At 34.3% G+C, this 27,783-nt stretch overlaps 1 protein-coding gene across 1 annotated transcript in view; it reads left to right on the top strand.

Moving 5' to 3' along the window:
* Positions 1 to 27,783, top strand: part of OTOGL (otogelin like) — a 104,218-nt gene that overhangs the window by 52,585 nt on the left and 23,850 nt on the right. Inside the window, exons 27-46 of the mRNA XM_087722549.1 lie at positions 952 to 1,071; positions 2,281 to 2,397; positions 2,675 to 2,831; positions 3,600 to 3,626; positions 4,745 to 4,912; positions 5,662 to 5,940; positions 6,366 to 6,483; positions 6,696 to 6,795; positions 7,538 to 7,552; positions 10,352 to 10,601; positions 11,374 to 11,516; positions 12,048 to 12,071; positions 12,176 to 12,268; positions 13,502 to 13,691; positions 20,897 to 21,111; positions 22,067 to 22,208; positions 24,108 to 24,293; positions 25,156 to 25,368; positions 26,844 to 26,948; positions 27,077 to 27,184. Coding sequence (XP_087578675.1) covers positions 952 to 1,071; positions 2,281 to 2,397; positions 2,675 to 2,831; positions 3,600 to 3,626; positions 4,745 to 4,912; positions 5,662 to 5,940; positions 6,366 to 6,483; positions 6,696 to 6,795; positions 7,538 to 7,552; positions 10,352 to 10,601; positions 11,374 to 11,516; positions 12,048 to 12,071; positions 12,176 to 12,268; positions 13,502 to 13,691; positions 20,897 to 21,111; positions 22,067 to 22,208; positions 24,108 to 24,293; positions 25,156 to 25,368; positions 26,844 to 26,948; positions 27,077 to 27,184 — 2,770 coding nt within the window. The remainder of the gene's footprint in view (positions 1 to 951; positions 1,072 to 2,280; positions 2,398 to 2,674; positions 2,832 to 3,599; positions 3,627 to 4,744; positions 4,913 to 5,661; positions 5,941 to 6,365; positions 6,484 to 6,695; positions 6,796 to 7,537; positions 7,553 to 10,351; positions 10,602 to 11,373; positions 11,517 to 12,047; positions 12,072 to 12,175; positions 12,269 to 13,501; positions 13,692 to 20,896; positions 21,112 to 22,066; positions 22,209 to 24,107; positions 24,294 to 25,155; positions 25,369 to 26,843; positions 26,949 to 27,076; positions 27,185 to 27,783) is intronic.

Raw genomic sequence — 27,783 nt, 5'->3', positions numbered from 1 at the left:
GTTCCAAAAGTTCTTCAACTTGTAAGAAATGGAAACAGAAATATGATTTCAAGAAAATGTATGGTGTACATTCTTTTAGACTAAAATGATTTTCCATTGAGCTTGGAATTGCTGCATATTCATGGCCCATAGTGTCATATCACTTGATCGTACTATCATGGATTGAAAGGGGAAAAAATTGAATTGCAAGCTGTGACAGAGATGTTTGCCCACCACCACCATAATGAAAATAGTTGCAAACATTTTTTAACAAAACACAGTCCTTTAATTGACACATGTTATCATTGGCATCCAATGATACATTCATCCTTAATGAACTATGAGGATGCCATGAATCTCATGACATCATTTGATCCCCTCTTGTCTTCCACATTTATGCCACATTTTCTTATGCAAGAAGTAGAAACACAATTCCTTCTGATTTAAATCCACTTATACTGCTTGTGATGCTTGCAGAAATGTTTTCATTGCTAAAGCTATTTGATATGTTAATAGTTTTCTGCCGTTAGAATCATAAAAACTCTGGAAATGGCCTTGTGGTGAGACAGTCCTAGACTAAGATTGCTGATATTGACTGGCACTAGTTTTTCATGTTTCTAGCAAGAATTCTCTGGCCTTATCTGGAGATGTTTGATTAGTTTTAAACTAATAAACATTTAATAAACATTTACACTATAAGAATAAGGGGACGAGAGCCTATATCACTAGTAAGCACAGGCTGTGAAAATAACAAAACAGTAAACAAAAAGTTAATATTAAAACTGTTATAGAAAACATTACATTTTTCCAAGTCTAGGTTGTGTCTGTTTTGTGGGTATTAAAGAAATATATTAATACCCAAATTAAGGTTGGATTAATCTTTTTTTTAAAATTAGTGCATTGTTAGATTTATAAATCTTGATTGTTCTGGGTTAAAATGTTTGGGAGAAATGTTTGTGGTTTTATTTTCAGGGTAAATTAGCTGGTTTATGTGGAAATTTTGACAAATTTACTTCAAATGATCTGACTACATCCAACAATATGGAAGTAAAAAATGCTCAAATTTTTGGAGAAAGTTGGACAATAGGACAGGTAAGCATTACATCTCCATTCATTTCAAAATAATAATATATTGATATTGCAAGTATGACAATCTGTAAAAATATAATTTGTTTTTAAGACAGAAACTGATATCTCATAATTATGAAAGCCAATGGATGTGGTAGTAGTAATAGTGTATACTTACTACTGGTACTTCTTTCCTACTCCTACTTTTTTCCTACTTCCTTCTTACTACCTTCCTACCCAATACCCTACTATTAGGATATTGTATGGCAGGCTTCAAAAGGACACGGTGGCTCAGTGGCTAAGACACTGATCTTGTCGATCAAAAAGATCAGCAGTTCAGCGGTTCAAATCCCTAGCGCCCTTAATGGAGTGAGCTCTCATTACTTGTCCCAGCTTCTGCCAAGCTAGCAGTTCGAAAGCACATAAAAATGCAAGTAGAAAAATAGGGACCACCTTTGGTGGGGAAGATAACAGCGTTCCATTCACCTTTGGCATTTAATCATGCCAGACACATGACCACAGAGATGTCTTTGGACAGCACTGACACTTCAGCTTTGAATGATGGCACCGTCCCCTAGGGTCGGGAATGACTAGCACATACGTATATGCAAGGGGAACCTTTACCTTATGGCCGGCTTCATTTAATTGAGTATCAAAAAAGCAAAACAATGTTTTGTTTTAATAGCAAAACAATGAACAACTATTTTTCTAAGTTAAATGTTTTCATTTGAAAGGAAATGATGAGCCTAACTTAATAAAAGAGATATAAATTCAATTTTTAAAATGCTTTTGAATTTTTAATAGATATTTCTAATGGGTAATAATAATAATATGTCTGGATAGTGGATATGGCAATATCTGAAAGAAGAGAAGAGGAAAAACTGAAGAAAATCACAAATAACAAAGACCTGCAGATAGAGGTAGAATGACTGTGACAAAAGAAATAAAAAATAGTACAATAGTTTCCTTGGGTGCAATCCCAAAACTTTTAGAGTACCACTTGAACCCCATTGGCATTGACAAAAACCACCATCAATCAATTGCAAAAGATAGCTTTACTTGGAAAAGCTTATCTCCTGTGACAATATCTTTAACACTATGAAACAACATCTGCCTATCCCAGGTTTTTAGGTTGATAGGTGGATAAAAATGTCAAATGCTATCTAAACATCTGAACGACTATGCAACTTGACTATTATGGTTAATAGTCATGCTTTATTTCTTTTTCATTAGTGTGCAAGTCCAAATGAGACCAACAAACAATGTGAAGTTCATCAGAGCAAGTTCCCCTATGCCAAAAAAGAATGTTCCATTTTATATAGTGATATTTTTGCCTCTTGCCGTAATGTGGTAAGTGAATATTTTTTTATAGTTTCTAAAACTGGGCAGGACAGTTTGTAGCTCAAGACTTAATATAGAATTAATCCTCCTCCTTTCTTCTCCTTTCTAATGTGCCCTTTGAACTTTCTAATGACAGGCTGATACATTTTTGTAGATATCTATAGCCTAAGATACAGAATATATTTTAGATGAGATTACATTATACTAATTTTAAAATCTCTCATTTTCTGATGGATTTTATGCCTTTATATTATTCCATACTATTATTTTTCTCCATATTTTCCAGATCGATGTAACATCATTTGTAAAAAACTGTCATACAGATACGTGCAACTGTAATCTTGGTGGGGACTGTGAATGTCTCTGCACTAGCATTTCAGCTTATGCTCACAAATGTTGCCAGCAGGGTGCAGTAATTCACTGGCGATCTCCTTCTCTCTGTCGTATGTATGCTTTTTGTTATATTACTAAGTATAAAGCCTGTAAATAATGCAGATTATTTCACGCAGTGTTTTCCATTAAGTCATAGCAGTTCAATGTGCTAGAATATATACATAGATGGTGACACTAGATATCATAGCATAGGATATTTTTTTTAATGTACTGTATATTTTTATAATTGGTCTTTATGTTAATCAGTACAGCTTTTACAACCAAATTTTCCTAACTCCCAGATTCTCTCCCTCTATCCCTTTCAAATCAAATGGAGATGGGACTATGCTAATTAATTCCATCATTAAAACCAAATGGACCATTTAGTTACTCCTTCAGACAGGGAAACTTTCCTATTTATAAACTGCATTCATGGAGGGCCTCACATGACAAGAGAACCATAGTAATGTAAAGTATAAGCATCCATCTATTAATATATTTTTATATATTACTCATTTTTGAAAGAAAGTGGTCTTTTGTATTGGCTATTGAGTGTGTATGAAAATGTAAATGCATATGGACTTATTTTTTATTTTGCAGTTCAGAAAAGGCTAATCATAGATATGTGCATAATAATAAAATAAATCTTCATAACTAGTGGCTATATGTTGATATATTTTCTTGTGTTACTGATGAAACTGAGTAAATACATAACTCAGTAAAGGGCTTAATTAACAGATGTAAAAGTAGCTTTTTGTGAATATTAGTTGACTGTAAATATTCACAAATTCTGTTACTGTTGTCCACTATATATACTATTATATTGTTCTTTTTTCCAGCTTACGATTGTGATTATTACAACCAAGGTATGTATTTTGTCAGTATTAAAGAAAATAATATTAGATACATATACATGAATCAAAGACACTTATCCTTTTTATTGAATAAGTAGGTTGCATTCAAAAATTATTTCAAGTTGCAGAAATAAAACATGGTCATATTCCATATGGGATAATGAACACAATTTGATGCAATATTTGACTATTAATGCAAATATAAATGTAGGTATTTTGTTGTTGTTTGCTCTGTTTCTAAAAATGATATACAGATACAAATATATTCAGGGACACCTGCTGTCTAGGACACGGGCAAAACGACTGGCAAGAGGCAGGATGCCATTTTTCTGATAGCCAGGTCTTGTGGTATTTTAAAACTATTTAGAGACAGAACAATTTTAACTTCAGTAGTCAGTGTTAACAGAAGCAGATTGTAAAGGAATTGAGTACTTTAAAAAATTATTAATTTTTAATTTAATATTTTTGCTGTAAAAATGAGAGGAAATCAGTTACTTAACTGATAGAAAGAAACTGAAATTGGGTCACCTTCAAATAAGCATTTGGAGGGGCAATTATAGTGGTGCAATTCAGCCGATTCTATCTGGTTTGGGTGAACCGGTAGCGGTGGTGGCAGGAGGCTCTGCCCACCCACCTGGATGGCATCACTCCTAAGTGGGTGGGCAGAACCTCCTGCCACCACCGCTACCGACTCTGTGCATGCACGAAAGGTCCTGTGCATGTGCAGAGGTGGCGCGTGTGCGCTCACAGTTACAAACCGGTAGTGAAGGTAAGTTAATTTCACCCCTGGGCAATTGATAAATTAGTTATCACTACTTCCCAAAATTGGCTGATACTGTAAGAAATGGGATTCTAATATTGTTTTTCTGAATGGTACAAATCAAAGGACCTTGTTAATGCACAAGAGCATATTGGAATAACATACTACCTGTAACTGTATAGATTGTTGTCTGGAATGGTCATGAAAACTCAAGCTTTTCTATGCAGTAGTCATCCAGATTTTTGGAGTTCTAATTTTATGTCCATTTTGCTTTTGATATATTTCAACAGGGTTCTGTGCTTTCAAATGGCTTGTCCTAGTTGACTAGTTTTCCTATTACTAATTAACATTGTAATTTTTATATTTCCAGAACTTGGGAAAGGGCCTTATATTTTGGCCAGTTATGGACAGAATGATACAGTTATAGGAATCAATGTTAACAGCAAAAAGATCTTTCCTTTATTTAGAAACAATCTCCATGAAAAAGTATATTATAATTTTATGCTAACTCCTGGACTTTACAAAGATAAAATTTTATGTGAGTATTTACGTCTGATCCAATATAATTAAATTTCAGTTTTTATACCTGCAAAAGGATTAAATTTTCTACACTAGATTGTGTTTTTTTAAACAGACTTCCTAAACTGAATTAAATGTTATTGTAATAGACTGGATAAGAAAAGCTTTGACAGCAACAAGACAGCAACTTTCTATTTTCACAGTTAAAACAATAAGAAGATAAGTATTAACTTTGCATGGAGCTGACACCAAAGTGCACTGTCTGGGCATTGAGCAATTAAAAGGGACCTTTCTACTTCCTGTGAAATGCTCCATAGGCAGTCATTTTCACCTGCTTTCTTTCCAGCAATATCCAGTATAAATCTCTAAAGCAAAGTATTTTGAAAACAGATCACAGTTTTGGATATTCTGGCTGTAGAGTCTTTGTACTCTATGAAAGGTCCCTGAATTTGTTCCTTGAGGTACAGCAGTAAATACTCTACCTTCCTGTTAACGGGTGGTTTAAAAATGTACTTTTAAAGAAAATAAAAATACTATCAGATGGGCAGAAATATACTTACTGGCATCAGCTCATCAGATAGTTGGAAGTAGAACACATTATGTTGCTCATACCTTTTCTAATATTACTTTGGATTGATCTGTGCAATTTAGCTTGTTTCTCTGAATTTTATATCATTTATTCAAGCATATGTACAGTATATTTAAATGCTGCTGAAATATGTATTACAGCTTTTATATGTTGCTATGAATTTCACTTTTTTCTGGCAGCTTCATCTTTGATTTCACTTGAGTGTGCAGAAAGGCCAAACTACTTTCTTTATGTACACAATGACAACAGCATTTTCTTAGCACAGTGGGATGCAAGTTTGCCATTTCGTAGAAGAACGACTTTTATCCATCACCAAGGACTTTGGATCTCTAGTTATAGTACATTTGAACTGCACAGCAAAAGAGGTTTCTTCCTTACACTTAGCACTTCGGCAGTGAAAATCTCAAAGTTTGATGGTTCTGAAGAATTCAAAAGTTTAAGTAGCTTCAGTATTGAGGGTGAGTTACACATCATGGTATAAGGGTGATGCTGTCAATAAATCCCCATTATATATAACTATAAATTTTGCTTATAAGATTCAGTTGCTTTTATTTGGAAGAACAATTTATGTTTTATAAATATTTATTGATTTTATTTCTACATAAACATTCTTTAGAATCACACTGTCGCCTACATTCCCAAATACATTTAGTATACAATTTCATAAAAGACACACAACTCTAGAAGTCTGCAGAGTACATATGTAACACTATATTTGTTTGAAGTGAGGGAGGGGGCAAACAAGAAAGTACTCCATTTTTTAATAGGGAAAGACTTGAGGGATATGTTTAGAGTACATTCATTCACAGTATTTCTGCCAGCTTCAGCTATTGGTTTATAGAGAGAAATGTATCATTTACAAAATGATTTTAAAATTTCTTAGAACTCCATTCAGCAATACCCTACAGGAGGATGTGTGAATGGAGATATGAACCTTGCACAAGTCCTTGTGTTAAAACATGCAAAGATCCTGAAGGAACAGCATGCAAATTTCTTCCACCGTGAGTAAAAAAAATATTTAGTAACACTCAGTATTATTTTCCACTTGAATTGTCTACAAATAACATTACGTTGGTTTTTTAAAAAAAACAAAACCAATTATCATTCTTTAGAATGATAATTCTAAATCACATTCAAGTATTTTGAGTTCTGGATAATTTATATAGGCAAAATAATTGCTTGTATTGTATTTTTCTTGAATCTTTTATTGTAGGGTTGAAGGATGCTTACCATATTGTCCAAAAGCTATGATCCTAGATGAAGTCACACTTAAATGTGTTTATCCAGAAGACTGTAAGTGTCCTTTATATAATGTTCTTGCATTGCCACATTTTTCTTGCATTATTCAATCACTCATTCATTTTTTTGGAGGGGGGCTGTGGTAATTAAGAGACTCAGTGGGTTACAATTATAGCAAAAATACTTCATCCATAGTACAATTACATATTAATTGTATATTTATATTAATAAAAATAGGCAGTACTCAAAATTAAACCACAGATAAAATAATTAAACAAATAACCAAAAAACATTGATGGATTTCAAGGAGCAAAGGTTTCATAATATTGATGCCATCCTAGAGGTACAACATTTGTAAGGTTCTATTACATTTGTTATTATATTTGCTTATAGATATGTGAAAATAAGGCATATTGCTGCTACTACTATTACTTCTACTACTACTAAGAATAAATGGAAATATTTATGAAGCTGTTCTCTACTTTTATTTATCTATCACATTTAGAGACCACCCATCTGACTCAAAAAGCGATTCTGAGTGTATTGTCTAAGAGAGTAGATATACTGTTCATGAAAATTGGCACAGATTTCTGAATGTAGCATTGAGACAGTGACACCAGATTACAATTCTCATTATCCATGGTCTTTTCAAAATCATATGGAGTAAGTCTTTTTTTCCTCCCAGGCATTGCTGTGAAACCAACAGAATCTTCCTTTGGAACCAAACCAGTTAGAACAAACCCTACATTAAGTTCCCACATACCGATTATATCAGAAACATTTTCTCAAATGCCACTTACATTGGCTATTGAAGAGACTGAGCCAACCTATGTTAACTTATCTACCAAAATTACAACTGAACCAACAACTGTCAAAGATGCTTATTCAATAATGGTACCTCATTCAAGCATGCATTTACCTGATTTGTCACCAGGTTCAGAATTATTTTCTGAAGACAGCTACAACACAACCACCCCACCTATGCTGCTTAGATCTCTGTCAACAACTTTCCCAATATCCTACAATAAAACTTACAATTTTTCTTCATCAAGCAACCCTGCACCTACTGCTATACCATCAGTGACGGGTTTTCCTTTAATAACTAAGTCAACTACACTATTGGAAATTGCAGTTCCTTCTTTGGTGGTAGCTAGAACTCTTCCAATTTCGACAACACTGACAGATTTACCTGTAACACAAACATTTGCTGTAACTTCAGGAATTAGTTCTTTTCTGTCTACATTTACAACAACTAGGCCTCCAGTTCCTGTATCTATTGCTACCAGTAGATTTACTTCATTTGCATCAAATCCTCTCCATAGTACTTCAGATTCAGACTCAGTGACTATTCAACCAGATTTGAAATTGATAAATAAAACATTAACAACATCTGCATCATCACAAAAAGCACTTCTGACACCTTCTGAACATATTGCTTCCTTAACCACAAAACATTTTTCTACTGTTACTGATATAGTTAGTAAAACAACTTCAGTTGTGACACAAAGTCCTTTTCCCATAAAATCATCTAGTCTCCAAATAATGTACACAACATCAACATTAATGCCTCCTCCAATTACATCTCAAAGGCCCAAAGGAACTGGGGAAGTGACACTTATTTCAAAGAGCTTTCATTTAAGGCCTTCCACAGTTTCTCTTCTAGCAGTTCTTCAGACTACCAAATCATCTGAGACAAGTTCAGTTTCAGCAGAAAGTAAATATGTGTTGCATGCAGATTCATCTCCAATTCCAACTGATTTTATAACTTTGTCAGAGTTTGCTGATACCAAGGTGCCAAGTAATATTCCTATTAAGATTTCACAGGATGAAGCACAAATAACTTATGAACCAATTAGTTCATATCCAGAATTGGAAATTGCATCAACAATTAAAAGTGTTGATACTTTTACTACTTCATCTTCAGAAACCTCTTTTAAAATGTTGACAACAAGAACTTCTACTCCTAAGATTTCTGTTACAGCATCACATTCTGGAAATTTATCAACAGTTCCCATCACTTCTGCTGTCGTACCAACTAGCATTGATATAAAAATGCCTGATATATCGCTAAATGATTATTTGAACTCAACAAATTCAACATTAATTACAAATCTTTCCACTATACATACTATGTCTTCAGTTTCTTTGACTACTTTTGATGACTCAGCCATGTATTTGGGAACAGGAAGGCCTTCTTTGACTTCTTCAGTGGATAGGAGAACTTTATCTTCCTTAACAAGTTCTCAGTCTGCAGAACCAGCAATGGAATCAGCTTTGACTCTGGGCAAACTTTGGAATATTACACCAACCCCACAAGATATTATTGAAAAGTACTCAACAAGCCCATCAGAAAATATATTAGTTTCTTCTGCTGGCACAATAGCTCCTCACAAAATTGCTGAAGTTACTGAATTTTCTCCTATAAGTTTTGATTTTCACACAACTACTACTTCAATCGCGGTTCCTGCTGTCTCCCAAGCACCCATTTATGTTCCTAATGTTACTGTCTTTACACCTAAACCATGCAAAGACTCTCTACAAACCATGCCCTTAGACATGGATAAAGTTTCAGATTGGGTCAAACCAGCAATAACCCAGGCTTCAAAATTTCAAAATACAACAAGCACTTTATATGCCTTAAAAAGTAATAAAACCTCAGAGGAAAACATCACAACATATGCAAGAACTGAAAAGCCATCTTTACTACCTGTTCAAATGACTGTACTTGCTAGTCAAAACAGCACAACTTCAGTAAAACCAGTTTCTTTCTCTGAGGTGACAGATATAACATTTGATTGGTCTAGGATTCCATCAACAAAGTCTTACTACAGTGTGACTAAACCAGAGGAAGTAAGTATCATCAGCTCACAGAATTTCACAACAACAGATTCATCTCAAGTCACTGCAAAACTTGTGGAAACCCAAACCACAGAGGCTGGAGTTGAAATGATGACAACAAAGGGTGACAAACACACTTCATTTGGCACAATAATACATACACTTGTATCAGTAACATCTTCAGAATGCACGGTAAAATTATATTTCTTTTCTTTTTTCTTTTACTTTTTACTTCTATATTTTTAAAATATCCCTGTTTTATTGGAGAGGTTTCCAGTTTATTCAGGCCATGGAACCTGTTAATTAAAACAACAACAACCTGGAACTCTTGATTAAGAGGGATGGAGCTTCTGAATGTCAGATGCCAAGCCCCACCTTTTCCACTGTTCCTAAATCCTCTCTGCAAGGTCACCCAACTGGCTTTGTGGTAACGCTGGACTAGAACTCAGTCTTTGGGCTTCCAGTCCAGTGTTTAAACTACTACACTAAACTGGCTCTCAATATGTCTTTGTATATTTTTTAATTATAAAATGGTTCAGTGGTAAATACATCCTTTATGATTATCCTTTAATAGCACATTTACCTTATAACTATCATGACTAATAAAATTAGTGTTATTATAGTTAACCATCACATGCCAGCCAAAAAGATCATATCTGTGGTAATCCCAAAGATCTATATTTATAAACTTACATATTTCCCAGGTTTTATGGTAAATGTTTATAAAAACATTTAGGCTGCAATAGTCAGAATTTCAATAGGTACATAATCACATTTTTATACTTAAAAGAGCCTGATGATTTTGGTATACAAAATATGTCATCATATGTAAATGACTCAATTTTTTCCCCCATCATGGAAAAGCCAAGATACCTTGATCCTATAGACAAATGTAGCCAGTTCGTCTGCATTAACATGGAATGGATGCTGTACAATCTTTCAAGGAACTGCCATAAGAATGTGGAGAAACCTGACTGTGGTTTTCGAGGAATGCCAGTTCAGAAGAACAGCGACAGCTGCTGTCCTGAATGGGAATGTCCTTGTAAGTCTTGGCATGGTTATATTGGATTATAAATGAAACAGAGAATCCTAAACTTGCATTTGAAATATTACAGGAAAAATATGCCAAGGAGATCCTAGAATGCCAATTTTTATTTATTTATTTATTTATTTATTAAATTTATATGCTGCCATCTCACTGTTGAAGCACCTCAGGGTAACATATAAATTTACATCCTGTTTTAACCTCTTGCATAATTTTTATTTCTCATTTACTGAATTTTCCCCCCCAGTATTGTCAGACAACTGACTTGATATATCCTTGCCCAGCACATGCATTTTTCAATAGCAGAATAAAATATGAAAGTCTGAGTTGAAATAAAATATTTGCACATTGCTATATTTGCACAGAATGACAAATTAGCTGTTTGATTTACCAGTGAACAAGCAGAATTCCAGTGTTTGCTGGTCTGATCACTTCTGCTGATTTCCACCAAATGTAATTGTAGCTGTCAGACAATCCATTCTGTGTTGACTTTGTTGTGTCTAATGCATAGGTGTAATTTTACATACTTTATAAAATGCCCTTTTTATCAGTACAATATATTGCAAATTGATTTTAGTATATGGCCTATTGGAATCATAGAGTACTTCTAAGCAAATACAGATAGCAGTATAACTATGTGATTTCTTAAGCAATTTTTCAATTATTATTTCTAAATTCAACGCAATTGTAATTGATTCAGTGTATAATTCCAGATTGAAAGAGGCCTGAAATCTTAATGAGATCTCATTAACTGTATTTTCTTCCTTAGGTCAGTGTTCTATCCTCTCTGAACTGAGTATCATTACATTTGATGGAAATAACGTAGCACTATATAAAGTAGCATCCTATATTTTAGTCAAGTTACCCACAGAAATTATTGTGGCTCACATTGAAAAGTGCCCAGCTAATCAGGTAGGAACCTTACATAGTACCTTGCAGTAATTAGCATTTCATATTTTAAACCCTAAAGATAGAAACAAAACTTTTTACAATGATTTGGAAATCTTTTGGGTTTCTATATTTATAAACACATTTCCTAACATAAATATTAAAAAGTATGTTTTACTTATATATTATACCTGAAATACATTGTTAATGATTTTTGATTAATAATTCCACATGAATAGAAAAATTAGTAGAAGGGTATTATTGAGCAGACTGACCTAGTAAATTATAAATATTAACATCTAATGCTACTCATACTTTCTCAGAAAAATATTTCAGTTTAACAGGGGTTAATGTCAGGTATTGGATTAGATTCAGAGTTTTTAAATTTTGGATATAAATGTTCAGAACAAATGTGAAGGGACTAATGCAAATATATATAATCTGATTATTCATGAATATACACATGAGGGCAGTCTGTAACAATAGTTACCGCTGAGCTGGAATGATGTGTTTATGTAACAAGAAATCTGACTCATTTTTAAAATTATTTTTCAGAGTGCAAATTCAATAAGAAAACTAGTGAGTATTTTTAAAGTACAGTTGTTAATAAATCAATCATTATTTAAGAATTAGTAATCTGCTAATTGTTTTAGTTTCAGGACAGTTTGTCCTTTCTTTTCAAGGTCCCAGCAGGAAGTGCTTCTGGTCTTTGCTTTAAGAAACTTAATGTAACAATACCACCATATGCAGTACTTATTAACCGCTTAGCAAGAAAGGTGAGTTAAGCTTTTGCTGGGCTGTAGTATCCTGTTGCAAAAATGTTACTATGTAGACAATCCTATTCTTTTACAGGCATAAACTAACTGACCTTAATGAATAAGAGCCTACTATTAATAGAAAGCCTAACAACTGTGATTATCTTTGTATGTATAACATATCAGCCATCTATATAAAGCAGATCTGATTTTTTAATTATTTAAGGATGATAGACCATTAAATATTAAAATAATCTGCATCAAAATGCCTGACTAAAAAGATGTGTTTTAATAAATCTTCTAATTAAGCAAAGGAGTAGACAAAGTACACTATGGAAGTACAATCTATAGTTTGGAAATGGTCCATAGAGCAGGCTAAAGATTTTACATTTATTTGTTAAATTTTACACCGCCCATCTCGCCTAAATGACTAAGGACAAGTTCATAACAAAAAAGCAGTCCTTCAGATAATCATCCCCTAAAATGGTTAGAACTTTAATAGTTTATTCAAACATTTTAATTTGTGTCCAGAAAGCAACCTGGCAATTGGGTTTAAATTTTCAGCCTCAGATCTGAATAAATACCTTATATAGTAGGTTATGAATATTAATCTCATTTGTCATGATTTTTTAAAACTGCAATAATGCCTTGTCAAAAAATACTTCCCAGATCAACATTTCATCTTTAGTATTTGCTGTTAAAAAATTGAAAATCTTGAAATTTGTTCTTTATTATTTTGTTATTGTTGTTGTCCCTCTGTTGTTGGCTCTTAGCTGCCCATTCAACTATTGCACTTAATCCCATTCAACTATTCTCAAAATTGGTTTAAGTCTGCAGAAAAAAAAACCTATCACAATAGGATTTACTTTCTATGTATATTCTTCAACCCAAAATGATGCTTCCTTATCTTTTGTGATTATAATGTTGCATTCATAACAGCTGCTAAAACAAGGCTAAAACAAATTCTAAGTTCTGTGTTCAAGACATAGTTATGGTTTATCAGAAAGATGTCAACAGTATAGGCAGTTTGGGGGTAGAATTAAATAACTACATATTTTGTAGCTAATACAAAGCTATAAGGCCTTACCATACTTGCTAAAAATAATTCATTTTTAAAAATATAACTTTGTATTGTCAGATTTAAATATTATGAGATTGCTTGGAGGTTTGAGAGAATTCTTTTCTGACTAGTTTTCAAAAGCATAGAAAAGCATGATTCTTTTAATTCCTGTAATATTTTTATTATTATTTTAGGTAATTGTGAATTCTATAATCCAACCTTTGCCTTTCTTGCAAGATGGCATATGTATTCAAGACACTGGAGCAATGTATGTAATCAATACACCAGCTGGAATCAATATTAAATGGGCTCATGTTACAGGCATTATGGACATCCAATATGGCTTTAACTCTAATGTATCTACAAAGACAGAAGGGCTTTGTGGTAAGAATATACATAATTTATTTTTAATAAAAAATAATTTTTAATTTAAAACAAATACAACATCCTTCTTTACATGCTATAGAAAGTGTATCAGTTGATTACAAAAAGACTTTTGTGCATCTCTTCCACAGTCAACAAACATAATTCATATTAACTTAAGTATTTTAACTCAAATATTCATACATGTCACCATCATATCTCCATTTTCAGTTGACTATAATTGTTTAAGCGTCCTTCATCATAAAATATACCAAAATTTAATACATAACCACATACTGGCCTTTCAATTACTATTGCTAAAATCCTCCACTAACACTAAATCCTTATGTCCTATTCTAGCTAAACATCCATAATATTTAATAACCAAGTTTTCTAATCCTCCTTTCCAAATCACTATTTAAAGTTTACATCCAGTTTCCTTATGTTATACCCATATCTATATATACGTTGTTATTCTTATCCCTCTTTTTTTGACAATATCCTATATCATAACATTTTCCCCTAATAATCAAAACTTTAATTGTATCTACCGTAACTTAGTTCTTCTTCTTCTTCTTCTTCTTCTTCTTCTTCTTCTTCTTCTTCTTCTTCTTCTTCTTCTTCTTCTTCTTCTTCTTCTTCTTCTTCTTCTTCTTCTTCTTCTTCTTCTTCTTCTTCTTATTATTATTATTATTATTATTATTATTATTATACAATTGTATCACAGCGGCCAGTTGTTTCGCCGGATTTGGCATTGGTTACTAGTCGGGCCCCACCCAGGGGCCTAGGACGTTGTAACGTATTTTCGTAATATGCGCGCAGATCCAAGCAGTACGGCTTTTTGCATTTGACTGATGGTGATTTTGTCAATTTTTAACTGTTTTAAATGTAATTCCAGTGCTTTTGGAATAGCACCCAGTGTGCCAATTACCACTGGAATTACCACTGCTGGTTTGTGCCATAGTCGTTGAATTTCAATTTTTAAGTCCTGGTATTTTGTGATTTTTTCATGTTCCTTCTCAGCGACCCTGCTATCACCTGGTATTATTATTATACAATTATATCACAGCGGCCAGTTCTTTCACCGGATTTGGCATTGGTTACTAGTCGGGCCCCACCCAGGGGCGTAGGACGTCGTAACATATTTTCGTAATATGCGTGCAGTTCCAAGCAGTGCGGCTTTTTGCATTTGACTGATGGTGATTTTGTCAATTATTAACTGTTTTAAATGTAATTCCAGTGCTTTTGGAATAGCACCCAGTGTGCCAATTACCACTGGAATTATCACTGCTGGTTTGTGCCATAGTCGTTGAATTTCGATTTTTAAGTCCTGGTATCTTGCGATTTTTTCATGTTCCTTCTCGGCGACCCTGCTATCACCTGGTATTGCGATGTCTATGATTGTGACCTTATTTTTCTCAACCAGTGTGATGTCTGGTGTATTATGCACCAGTATTTTGTTGGTTTGTATACGGAAATCCCACAAGATCTTGACCATCTGATTTTCGGTGACTTTTTCAGGCTGATGTTCCCACCAGTTTATTGCTGTTTTAATATTATAATTTTTGCACAAATTCCAATGGATCATTTGTGCTACTGAATTGTGCCGCAATTTATAATCAGTCTGCGCGATTTTTTTACAGCAACTGAGTATGTGATCAACAGTTTCATCAGCTTCTTTGCAAAGTCTGCATTTGGCATCATCAGAGGATTTTTCGATTTTGGCCTTAATGGCATTTGTGTGGATAGCTTGTTCTTGCGCAGCCAGGATTAGTGACTCTGTTTCTTTCTTTAATGTACCTGTTGTACCTGTTGTTAACCATAACCAAGTTTGTTCACTGTCCACTTTATCTTTTATTTTTTCCAGAAATTGGCCATGCAGTGCTTTGTTCTGCCAACTTTCCATTCTTGATTTTATCACACCTTTTCTGTATTCTTGTTTTGTCTGTTGGACCTTCAGTAGTTTTTTGTTCTTTACTTTGATTAATAGATGTTCTTGATTTTCTTTTAAATAATCAGCCAGTGCATGTTTTTCTTCTTCAACTGTTTGCTTCACTTGTAATAATCCTCTGCCACCTGATTTTCGGGGCAGATATAGTCTATCAGTATCACCACGTGGATGTAAACTGTAGTGCATTGTCATTAGTTTCCTGGTTTTTTGGTCCAAAATGTCCAAATCAGCTTGTGTCCAGTTAACTATACCAGCTGTGTATCTTATAGCTGGTATTGCCCAGGTATTTATGGCCTTGATTGTATTTCCACCATTCAATTTAGATTTCAAAATTTTCCTAACTCTGTTGGTGTACTCTCGCCTAACAATAGTTTTTACTTGTCCATGGTTGATGTTATCCAACTGCAGAATGCCTAAGTATTTGTAGGCTTCATTTTCATTGCATTTAATTAGTTGGCCATTGGGCATTTCAATTCCCTCACATGCAGTGATTTTGCCTCTTTTTATGGATACAGTGGCGCATTTTTCCATGCCAAACTACATTGAAATATCGGTTCTGAATACTCAGACTGTGTTTGTCAATGATTGGATTTCTATTTCTGACTTTCCATAGAGTTTCAAATCATCCATATATAGTAAATGTGAAATTTTTTCAGCTTCTTTGGCTGTTTGGTAGCCTAATTTCATATTTTTAAGATTACTGATAGTGGGATCATTGTGATGATGAAGAGAAGAGGTGAAAGTGAATCACCCTGGAAAATTCCTCGCTTGATATTAACCATTCCGTAGATCTCATTCCCTACTGCCAACTCAGTTCTCCATTGTTTCATCGCCTTTTCAGTAAAGGATGTAATATTTTTGCTAATGCCAGTTGTTTCTAAGCATTTTATGATCCAACTATGTGGCAGTGAGTCAAATGCTTTTTGTAATCAATCCAGACCATATTCAAGTTCGTTTTTGTGTTCTTACAATTTTCTAATATCATTTTATCAATTAGGAGCTGATCTTTTGTGCCCCTGCTCCTTCTTTTGTTGCCTTTACTCTTGCCTCTACTGGCAAGATGTTGTTTGTTTCCAAATAATCCATTATTATTATTATTATTATTATTATTATTATTATTATTATTATTATTATTATCCTTTATGTATAATCCAAAGGGATTGCTAATCTTCCTTACATGGGTACCATTCAATATTTCATTTCATTTATTGAATTTCTAGGCCGCCCAATCCCGAAGGACTCCGGGCAGCTTACAGAAATGAAAATATTAAAAAAGAATTTAAAAACAATAGGACACAACAAAGTTAAAAAGAAGCACAATATACACCCAATCAGAGGGGGGCTGGACCTCAGTCAAGAGGTCAACAGCCCCAGGCCTGCCGGAAAAGCCAGGTTTTAATAGCTTTGCAGAAGGCCATGAGAGTGGGTAGGGCCTGGATCTCTGGGGGCAGCTCATTTCATAGGGCCGGAGAGGCAACAGAGAAGGCCCTACTCCTAGGCATTGCCAGCCGGCATTGTCCCGCTGAAGGCACCCAGAGAAGGCCCATCCTGTGTGATGGTCTAAGGGAGGTATGTGGCAGAAGACGGTCTCGCAGGTATCCGGGTCCTAGGCCATGTAGGGCTTTAAAGGTGATAACCAGCACCTTGAATCGTGCTTGGAGACCAATGGGAAGCCAGTGCAGCTCGCGGAGGATAGGTGTAGTATGGGTGTACCTTGGTACACCCAGTATTACTCGTGCGGCTGCATTCTGGACTAATTGTAGTCTCTGAACACTTTTCAGGGGCAGCCCCAAATAGAGCGGATTACAGTAATCCAGTCTTGAGATGACGAGGGCATGAGTGACTGTCTGAAGTGCCTCCCGGTCCAAATAGGGCCACAACTGGTGCACCAGGTGAACCTGGGCAAATGTCCCCCTGGTCACAGCTGACAGGTGGTGTTCCAAAGTCAGCTGTGGGTCCAGGAGAACCCCCAAGTTGCGAACCCTCTCTGAGAGGAGCAAATTTTCTCCTCCCAGGTTTAAGGATGGACTAGATGGGCTGTCCTTAGGGGGCAACATCCACAGCCATTCGGTCTTGTCAGGATTGAGTGCGCGTTTGTTCACTCTCATCCAGACCCTAACAGCTTTCAGGCACTGGCACATCACCTCCACCGCTTCACTGAGTTGGCACGGGGCGGACAGATACAACTGAGCGTCGTCTGCATACTGATGGTATTTAATCCCGGCGAATGATCTCACCCAGTGGCTTCATGTAGATGTTAAATAGGAGGGGGGACAAGACCAACCCCTGCGGCACCCCATAATTGAGTGACCTAGGAATCGACCTCTGTCCTCCAACCAACACCGACTGCGACCTGTCGGAGAGGTAAAAGGAGAACCACCGTAAAACGGTGCCTCCCACTCCCACCTCTTCCAGCCGTCGCAGAAGGATACCATGGTCGATGGTATCGAAGGCCGCTGAGAGGTCAAGGAGCACAAGGACAGAGGAATGCCCTCGGTCCCTGGCCCGCCAAAGATCATCGGTCAGTGCGACCAAAGCAGTTTCGGTGGAGTAACCAGGCCTGAAACCAGACTGGAAAGGGTCTAGATAATCTGTTTCATCCAAGGTCTGTCGGAGTTGGAGGGCCAACTCCCAGGTGTCTGGGGCAGAACCACTTAATATTCATATCCAATTATACTCATCATAACACTACACATTGTATACATTAGTATACAGTTATTTATTTAAGCTATATCTATTGTCAATAAATTTCACTAAGTTTAACTAGTTTTAAATTATATTCTTCCATCTATCAACCTGTATCTTTCCAATAGCAAAACAGTCTCATATCTTCTGCCATTTGTCGTGCCAGTCTTCTAATCATCTTCTTGATCAACTTTGTATAGACTCCTCTTAGCAACTCCTTGCTTATAAGATCTCTCATATAATCTTGATGCCCTCTTTCTGTTTCCTTATTCCTTATTCCTTATGATGACAATCTTTGATTGTCAGCAGTGTTATCAATGCTTTTACTAATAGAATTTCTCTCTTTAAATCCATAGATTCTTTGGTTTTTTCTTCTTCTGTATCTTGTCCTCTGGAATGAATTTCCTCTTCATTTAATTCCTCTTTCAGTATTCCATTCTTTCCATTTTCAGAGACAAACCAATCCCCATAAATATCAGCAGGTTTAAACTCTTTATATTCATTTTCCACTTCGATTTTTTGAGTTTTAACCACCCCATTTTGCATTTGATAGACATACTCAATTTCTTCATCATATTTTGTTCTTATATGCTCTAAATCTTCCAGTTTTTTTTCTCTATCCTTTCATATGTATTTGATAATTTCTGTATTTATGAAAGTATCTTTTGCAAACTTGAGATTTCTGTTTTCTTTTGAAATTGTGCCATTCTATCAGCTAACAAACACAGCTGCTCTAGCTTGGAAGGATAATAAAATTAAAACATAGATTCACAAAGAACGTTTGGTTTCACTTTTCTCTGATTAAAAATATACTTAAAATGGAAATCTGTGTGCTTCCCTTCTTATCACTCTCTATAGCCAAGCAGTGAAACCTTGTAGTGCCAAGTCAAAACAATCTGTGGAGAAAAAAAAAGTGTTCCATTTTCAATACAAGAACTCCAATCCACAAACCCTCCCAGCCTCCAAACAGCAGTAATACCGTTGCAAATCTAATTTCTTTTGTATCTTTTTTGTATTTCAAGTTAGAAAAAAGAGTCCAATCTTTAAATGAGTTCGAAAAATACACACAGCAATGAAGAGGAAAACTTTAGTCCATAGGTTACAGAGAACAATAAAAGAAAAAAATAGAAAAAGCAAACTTAATTCATCCGTTTCAAAAGGCTTGCATAAATTCCATCCATGAAGGTAGCATTTAAAAAGTAAAATAACCGCACTCCAAAACTATTCCAAATTTAATTCTGCCGCTTGATTCTTCTGTTCTCCAATTTAGATTAATTTTAAGTTTTTTATAGGCAGTCTCTTTTTAAAACAGTAAAAGTTCCTTACCAGCTGGAAACACTTTCTATTTCTGTATCCTTTCATTTTGAAGCTGTCCCGACTTCGTCAGCCTTGGCTGGATTTTTTGTCGTCGGCTTGAAGAACTTCTCTCGCTTCTTTCAGGGACTTTGAGATGTCCCTGAGGTCAGCAAGACATATTCCTCCTGTTCACCATCTCTTCAGGACAGTTTAGGTCCGATTGGACCACCCAGCGGCAAAAGTATTGGCTGCGGTCTTGGAGCATTGAGACCGCACGTCCATATCGTCATGATGTTGGCTCCTCCCTCCAGAATATACATAATTTATTTTGTTATTCTGACTTTGGACTTTTAAATTTTTAGATCTAAATTTATTCACCAATCTTCTTTTCTAAAGTCTTACTTCTATCTTCTCCCTTTCTTCTTTCCTTCCATGGCTGCCATTTATTTTATGTAAAATTATCACAGTAAATTGTTCTAACTTATCCAGCTTCAGTATTCATTGCTGAAATTAACAGAAAAGGTAATAGGGAATATGAGGACAATTATTTTTAGTTTTTCAATTCTATGTTTTATGCAAATGCTCTGAGTTTTAATTAATTGGGTCTGAAACTGGTGCTATATTGTTCAATTTTTATGTTCCCTTCCCCAAAATGTATTATTACTGTAATGCTCCTAGTAGTAATTAGAAACTTTGAACATAGTTATGATAAATGTATGCAACTGTTAAATAGAACTTTTATGAGAATCAAGTCTCCACTACAGGTACAACTATTTGTTTAGTGACTGTTTGAAGTTACAACAGCACTGAAAAAAGGGACATATGACCGTTTTCCACACTTATTGCACCATTCCCATGGACGCATGATCAAAATTTAGATGCTTGGCAGCTGTCATGTATTTATGAAGTTGCAGTGTACTGGGGATATTTCAGTGTAACTTCATAAAGTGATCACATTTTAAATCTTCTGATAAGCAAAGTCAATGGGGAAGCCACATTCACATAACAACCGTGTCACTTAACAACTATCATGATTGGTAGCAGAAATTTTTCAGGTGGTAGTGTCGAGGACTACCTAGACATGATATACTCTGTGTTTTCTTTTTTAAGTAAAAGATGGGCAGATGGATGCAGGAAATCAAAAAATGTATTCTTAAATTGATTATACATTATTTTAATAGTTTTTCTAGTTTTTAACAAATGGATGAGAAAATTTAAATTTGTTTTCCTCCCTGAGAAACGTAAGGCTGTTTCAATCATTTCATATATATTTAAGTATATGCTTATTTTTAAGGTGTCTGCAATGGTGACCCCGCTGATGACTTGAAAATGCAAAATAGAACAATAATTACAAAGATGGAAGAAGTCGAAATTTTTATCAAAAGTTGGGAAATTGAGAAATCTTTTGATGTAACAACAAGAAGACCCATTAGAAACTGCACAGAAGATAATTGTACATATTGTATGGAACTCTTACAAAAGTGGGCTTTTGCCCCTTGTCACAAAAAAGTGAGTGTGAAATAATCATAAGTACAGAACAGGGGTGGCAAGCTTGTGGTGCCAAAGGATCAGACTTAAATTTGGGTAGACCATGGTAGAATTGTAACATATAGGCAGATAGGGCTGGGAAGTTTTTAATTGTTTATATAAATGTTGATATATATCTATCGATTTAGACTACCCTCCCAACTCAGAGGAATAGGATTCTTTCTCACCTGTTTCTCAAAGAATTAATAGCAATAGCACTTAGACTTATATACCACTTCATAGTGCTTTTATATCCCTTTCTAAGCGGTTTACAGAGTCAGCCTATTTTCTCCAACAATCTGGTTCTTCATTTTACCCACCTTGGAAGGATGGAAGGCTGAGTCAACCCTTAGCCACTGAGATTTGAACTGCTGAACTGCAGCTAGCAGTTAGCTGAAGTAGCCTGCAATAGTACTCTCTAACCACTGCACCACTTCGGCTCTAAAAATCGTCTCTGGCTCCACAGTTTTTAGGCTAAATCTCCACATTTTAAATGAGGCCCTTGAAAATCACCACCCAGCAAATTTCACCTCCCTATCTGGCTCCAGAATGAGCACAATTGATTAAATAACTCTCTCCCTAATTTTTTGCAGAAGAATTTGAAAATGCAGAAGGGATGTGGAATTAAATCTCCTTTTTCTACCGATAAACCAGGTTCCATATGCAAAAATGGGTCACTGGGCCTTAAATAAATATGACTTTCAAAATGGGGAAAATGGATTAATAAATAAAAATCAATTGGTCAATTATTTTTTAAATATACGAATTATATAAATATTTTAAAAAATAATATTTTATTAACATTTCAGCAACTGTTATTAAACAGCTATATTACACAAATGATTGTGGTTTTGTTTGTTCAAAAGCTGTTAATATGAAACCAATGCTTTTCTCCAATTTATCCAGATTATTGATTTATCAAATATATTTGATCTAGGTCTCACCACAAGATTTTTGTGAAAAAATGTGGGTTAACAATACCTATTTTGAGAATTATGAATGTGATGCACTTTCTGCATATGTAGCACTATGCAACAAGCATAATATCTGCATTAAGTGGAGGACACCAGATTACTGTTGTAAGTTTAATGTCCTCATTCCTGATCATTTCATTTTTACTTGGCTTTTGCATTTTTGTTTGCTAGACATTAATGATACACAGAAGGCTAGATTTAGAATGGAATGACTCAAATTTATATTTTGCTTAGCTCTCTACTCAATGACATTCTAGATACTATAGGTTAATATTGATAGTTATTAACTACTAAATGCTAATACAAGTAGTCCTCAATTTATGATCTTTTAAAAAGGTTTTTATGATTATTTTATTGGAAATTTTTACATATTTTATGAACAAACTGTTGCCCGGATCTTTTCTTTTACATCCTCTCATATACATAATCCATTTTACATCATATCACTGTTTCCCAATTTCAGCCACATTATTTTCTTTCCATATTTTTGATCTTAAAACTTATTTTCTTCTTAGTACATGAACAATATCACTAATCGTCCTTAATTTCTAATATCTTACAATAACATCAACGCCATCGCTAAATATGTTTCTCAAATTCCCCATCCCACTCTTTAACATTTCATCTTCATCTCTTAATTTAAATTATCTTCAAAGTTAAATCAAATTGCCATTTCACATTTCATCTGTTGATGTTTTGCTGTAAGCAACATACATTATCAAAATCAAATTTTAACTTAAAGAACATTTAACTTAATTAATTATCCACAATTAATAATGTTGATATAATTCCCTTATATCTTAATTAATTATCCACCATTAATAATATTAATCAATCCCCTTTAATCTACTAATATGTACCTTATTTCCCTTCCTCCTCCTCTTTAACCATTTTCTCTCGGTCTCTCAAAGATTCCATTTCTTATTAATTTTCTTCTTTTATCCCATTCTCTTACCTTCTTCTTTTTATTTTTTTATTTTTATAATTATTGTATCTTTTCTTCCAAATACTTTTTCTCACTTTTAATTTTATTGTTTGAGTAGTTTTCCCCAGGGTTTTTCCTAGTCTCTTCCCACTGTTTCCCTCTTTGCTATTTGATTGGTTCTTTTTTGGGGGTGGGGGGGACATTCCTCCTTGTCTACCCTTTTTGTGCCACAGTAAATCCCAGTGAAGTCATCTAACTGTTTTTACTTTCAGTTCCTTTTTCTTCAATGTTATTTTCCTGTTTTTCATTTATGCTTTCTCTTACCCCCTCTCTCCTGTTTCCTGATCTGTGTGCTCCCGCCAAATTTCTGACTTTTTATTGCCTTTTAAAGTTTTATGCATGTTTTTTAGCATCTCAAATAATTCATACATCCAAGGCTCCATATTGCCAATTTAACAAATTTAACAAATTTTAAGACTTTTTGGGTTATAGCACATTTAATTAAAACTTAAAGTCCATACAGATCTTATAAAATCTTTATTTTCAAGAACATATATTAGCAATAATATAGAATTGATACCAAGGAACTTTTGAAATTTCACTGTAGAAATATATGACAATCTTGAGATCTACAGGTTACAAACTAATTTTTGTTACTGAAAAGAACCCTTGAAAATCTAATCAGATGTAATCAGATCTTTGACTTACTATTTCTTCTCCATCAGTTTAATACATAATGCTAACACTGCAAAAGAAGAAAACAATATGTGACCACTTAGAGCAAAGATCAGTTAAAATAATCTTCAGACAAGGATTTTAATAGAAATGGGCCTGTATTTCCAATCATATAAATCATTGTTTTCTAATGCTAGGATCTATTAGTTGTATTCTTTAATGTTTATCCTTTCATGACAAGTAAACAATTTACAAATTGTACAGACTGAAATCTATAGCTAAACCTGGTCATTTAGATAAACTATAATTCACAAGAAATGTTTCCTCTTGCCACCCCCCCCTTCTTCTCTTTTCTAATGAATGTTAAGAAAATCTCAGCAATATTTATTTTCCTCCACATGTAGGGCTTGCTTGCCCTGATGGGAAGGAATATCAACCTTGTGTCCAACCCTGTGATGCAAAAACATGCCTAAATAAATGGTTTTATGAAGAATCATCATGTTCCTATTTAAGAGAGGACTGTGTGTGCAAAAAGGGGACCATTCTTCATAGAACAGACTCTGACCTTTGCATTCCAGAAGAAAAATGTGGTGAGTAAGCCTATTAATATGCTGGCATATTTTTCCTTTTACATTCAAGTATTCTTGCTTACTTATAGACAGAGGCAGGATTTTTATTTTTATCTTCTCTTTATCCAAATAATATACAATTAATAAACAGTCCAGTATAGCTCCAGAATTTATATTCGCTAATTGGTATAGCTAGGAAGGTGATATTTTTCTATAGAGGTTTTACTGTAAAAGTAATCATAACTTCATAAATCCCATTAAATTCATTGCGTTGATTCTCATTTAAATCTGGAATTACACCTTCCAACTGTTTCAGAATTTGAAAGAGCTTTATGAATGTTATAAAATGCCAGTTTGCTGGTAAAAATCCTTCAGAATATGTTAATTTCGAGGTGATAGAATTATAATTTCTGAGGCTCAAGGTAAAACAAATAAAATAAAATGAAGTAATCCAATATGATTATTTTATTGACAATAAAAGTTCTTATATCACTTGCAGTATTGAATTAAGCCAGGCCTGTACTTTAACATTCTAATGCCTCAGACATCATATGCAGAGTAAAGATAGATGATCATTCTGAATCTGTATAGCATAATTGTAGTCATATGAGCCTGAGATCAAAACTATATAGCAAGAGGCATTGATTACTTATAGTTTTGCAAAAGTGAAAATTTATTAGCGGCAAATAACAAATTCCTGTAATATTTCCTTTCTCTCCTTAGAAATGTCAGCATTTAGTTTGCTCCAGCTTCTTACAAATGTCAGAAGTTATTTAACTTTCAGCTGCTGATAACAGATATAGTTTATAATATTGTAATGCAAACAGGGCATTTTTTTTAGATGTCATTGAAAAAGATTTGTTTTTTTACTTTTTTAAAATAGTCTGTACAGATAACGAAGGGCATCCTCACTCTGTTGGGGAGAGTTGGATTGGCTCCAATAAAGGATGCTGCATGTACAAGTGCATGGAGAATGGGAACATTATTGATACAGAGGCTGGATGTGATAAGCAGCCATCTCCAATATGTGATAGAGAAGCTGAAGTGATTGTCAGTGTAATTGAAGAACAAACTTGCTGTCCAAAAAATATCTGTGGTATGTAATATTTATGACAGGCATGATATTCAGTTGATAGGAAATAATCTGTGTGTAGTATAGAGAAATCTGAAATATTTTGCACAATTATTTGTTTATAAGAATTATTTGTTATTTTTACAAATAACTCAGGGAGACAAACATATCAACAAACCTTCCTCCTCCTATTTTCCCCATAGCAACAATCCTGTGAAGTGGGCTCGCCTGAGAGAGAGTGATTGACCCAAAGTTACCCAGCTAGCTAGTGGTACTTGAACTTACAGTCTCCCATTTTCTAGCCAGGTACCTTAATCACTAGACCAAAATTGCTCATAGCTAATGTATAGTGAGAAAATAATCTATCATTGTAAAAGTCAACATTTACATGTTTTTTTTAAATCTATTCACCATATTTCATTTCTGTGATCTAATATGAGCACAGACCATGAAAAATCTTCCTCTGGTAGAAATAGCCACAAGGGATTCTGTGGTTAAGATGCTGAGCTTGTTAATCAGAATGGTTGGCAGTTTGGTGGTTCGAATCCTTAGCGCCGCCTAACTGAGTGAGCTCCCGTTACTTGTCCCAGCTTCTGCCAACTTAGCAGTTTGAAAGCATGTAAAAATGCAAGTAGAAAAATAGGGACCACCTTTGGTGGGAAGGTAATAGTGTTCTGTGCACCTTCAGCATTTACTCATGTTGGCCACATGACCAAAGAGACGTCTTCGGACAGCGCTGGCTTTTCGGCTTTGAAATGGAGATGAGCACCACCCCCTAGAATCAGGAATGACTAGCACATATGTGCGAGGGGAATCTTTTATCTTTTACCTTCTAGAAATAGCCAGTTCATCATTTGTTGACCAAAGTCAAGATGGCAAACATGAATTGAAACACATTTTTGGTAACACCTCACAGAGAAGTAGGAGATGGCATACAGGCTTATAGACATGTTTAATTATGGATAATAAGAAAGTCATTTAAGACATGAGCATTCCAAAAGCAATCTGAAAGTTGAAAAAGGGGTTTTGCAAACATTCTCAATTATCTCTTAGAAGTTAAAAACAAAAGCAACAACAACAGCAAAAGCAACAACAGGTAGGATACCAAATGGCAATCCAGTTGTGTGCTGAGCTAATCCCAGTGACAACCAGTGACATGTATTAGTCTCTATGTAATTTCAAGCTTCTCTGCTTTTAGTTTAATGCATACATTAAAATAATAGTATATTAATATAAGAAGCTGAATAGCTTTAGATACAAGTTTTTATGTTAGCACAAGTTGTTCTTTACTTTTAATATATTCTATATATTTAATATAAAATTAAGTATCAGTAATCTTAAAATGCTTTCTTGGGAAAAAGAACAGTTAGTCCATATTCACATCAGCTTGTTTATTAATCAGAACTACTGGAACGTACAATACATCTTTTCCGTATCATCTTCCCATGAAAAGGTTAAGTATATATTGATTTGATTCAGGACTCTATTTTTTGTTTTAGAGTGCAACATGACTTTATGTAGCCCTATTATCCCGGTATGCAAAAGAACTGAGAAGCTAACAGTCAGATATACTCCTTTCTCCTGCTGTCCTCAATACCAGTGTGGTAAGTGATAGGATGAAGAATGAAACTGAGAAAATATTTTTCATTTAGAGGCTTATAACGTCTAAACTCTTAAAACAGCAAATCATTGGTTGTATTTCACTAGATTGCTTTGTTTTTTTTAAATTCAGAATGTGATAGGTCAGCATGTCCCAATGTTACTCGTCCAGAATGCCGAGAAGATCAGTTTATTGTAGAAGTCAAATTGGATGATACTTGCTGTTTCTCCTACTTGTGTGGTAAATAACATTTCTTATATTAAAAATCTTGGGTAAATTGAGGATTTAAATATCTAAGATACTGTACCTGTAGAATTAGTGGTGACTTTTTAAATTTAGTTACAAAACCACCCAGTTTTTAATGGAAGAATTTGGGTCCTGAGAACTTTTCTTATTGCATAGTACCTATGCATAACTTCTTTTTGATTGCAGCAAGGAAGAGGATGAGAGTTAATTGTTAATGTTATAGTCTCTATATGTATTGTTCTCCCTCTTTCACAATGACATTTAATAAGGGGAGGAAAACCTACAAGGACTCATTATATGCTTAATATTATACTTAGAATTAAAACGAGCTATTCTGTGTAACTTATTAATTAATTTTATTAAGAATTACTTAAATATATTAAATGGTTAATATATTATTTGGCTTTGATAAACTTTATTTATCATTATCATTATTATAATGTTTTCTTATATTGGTTGGTATAATGTAATTTAACTGTTATGGGTATTCTTGTGATCTATATCCCACTGTGTATTGCTTGAGTGGCACATAAGTAAAATACATACATACATACTGTGCATACATAATTTGACTATAAATTAACTTCTGTGAA

This window comes from Thamnophis sirtalis, unplaced genomic scaffold (assembly GCF_051295495.1).
Source record: "Thamnophis sirtalis isolate CommonGarterSnake01/CBP01778 unplaced genomic scaffold, rThaSir2_p1.2 scaffold_9, whole genome shotgun sequence".
NCBI lineage: Eukaryota > Metazoa > Chordata > Lepidosauria > Squamata > Natricidae > Thamnophis > Thamnophis sirtalis.
Note: the sequence above shows the minus strand (reverse complement) of the source record. Positions and strands in the feature narration are given on the sequence as shown.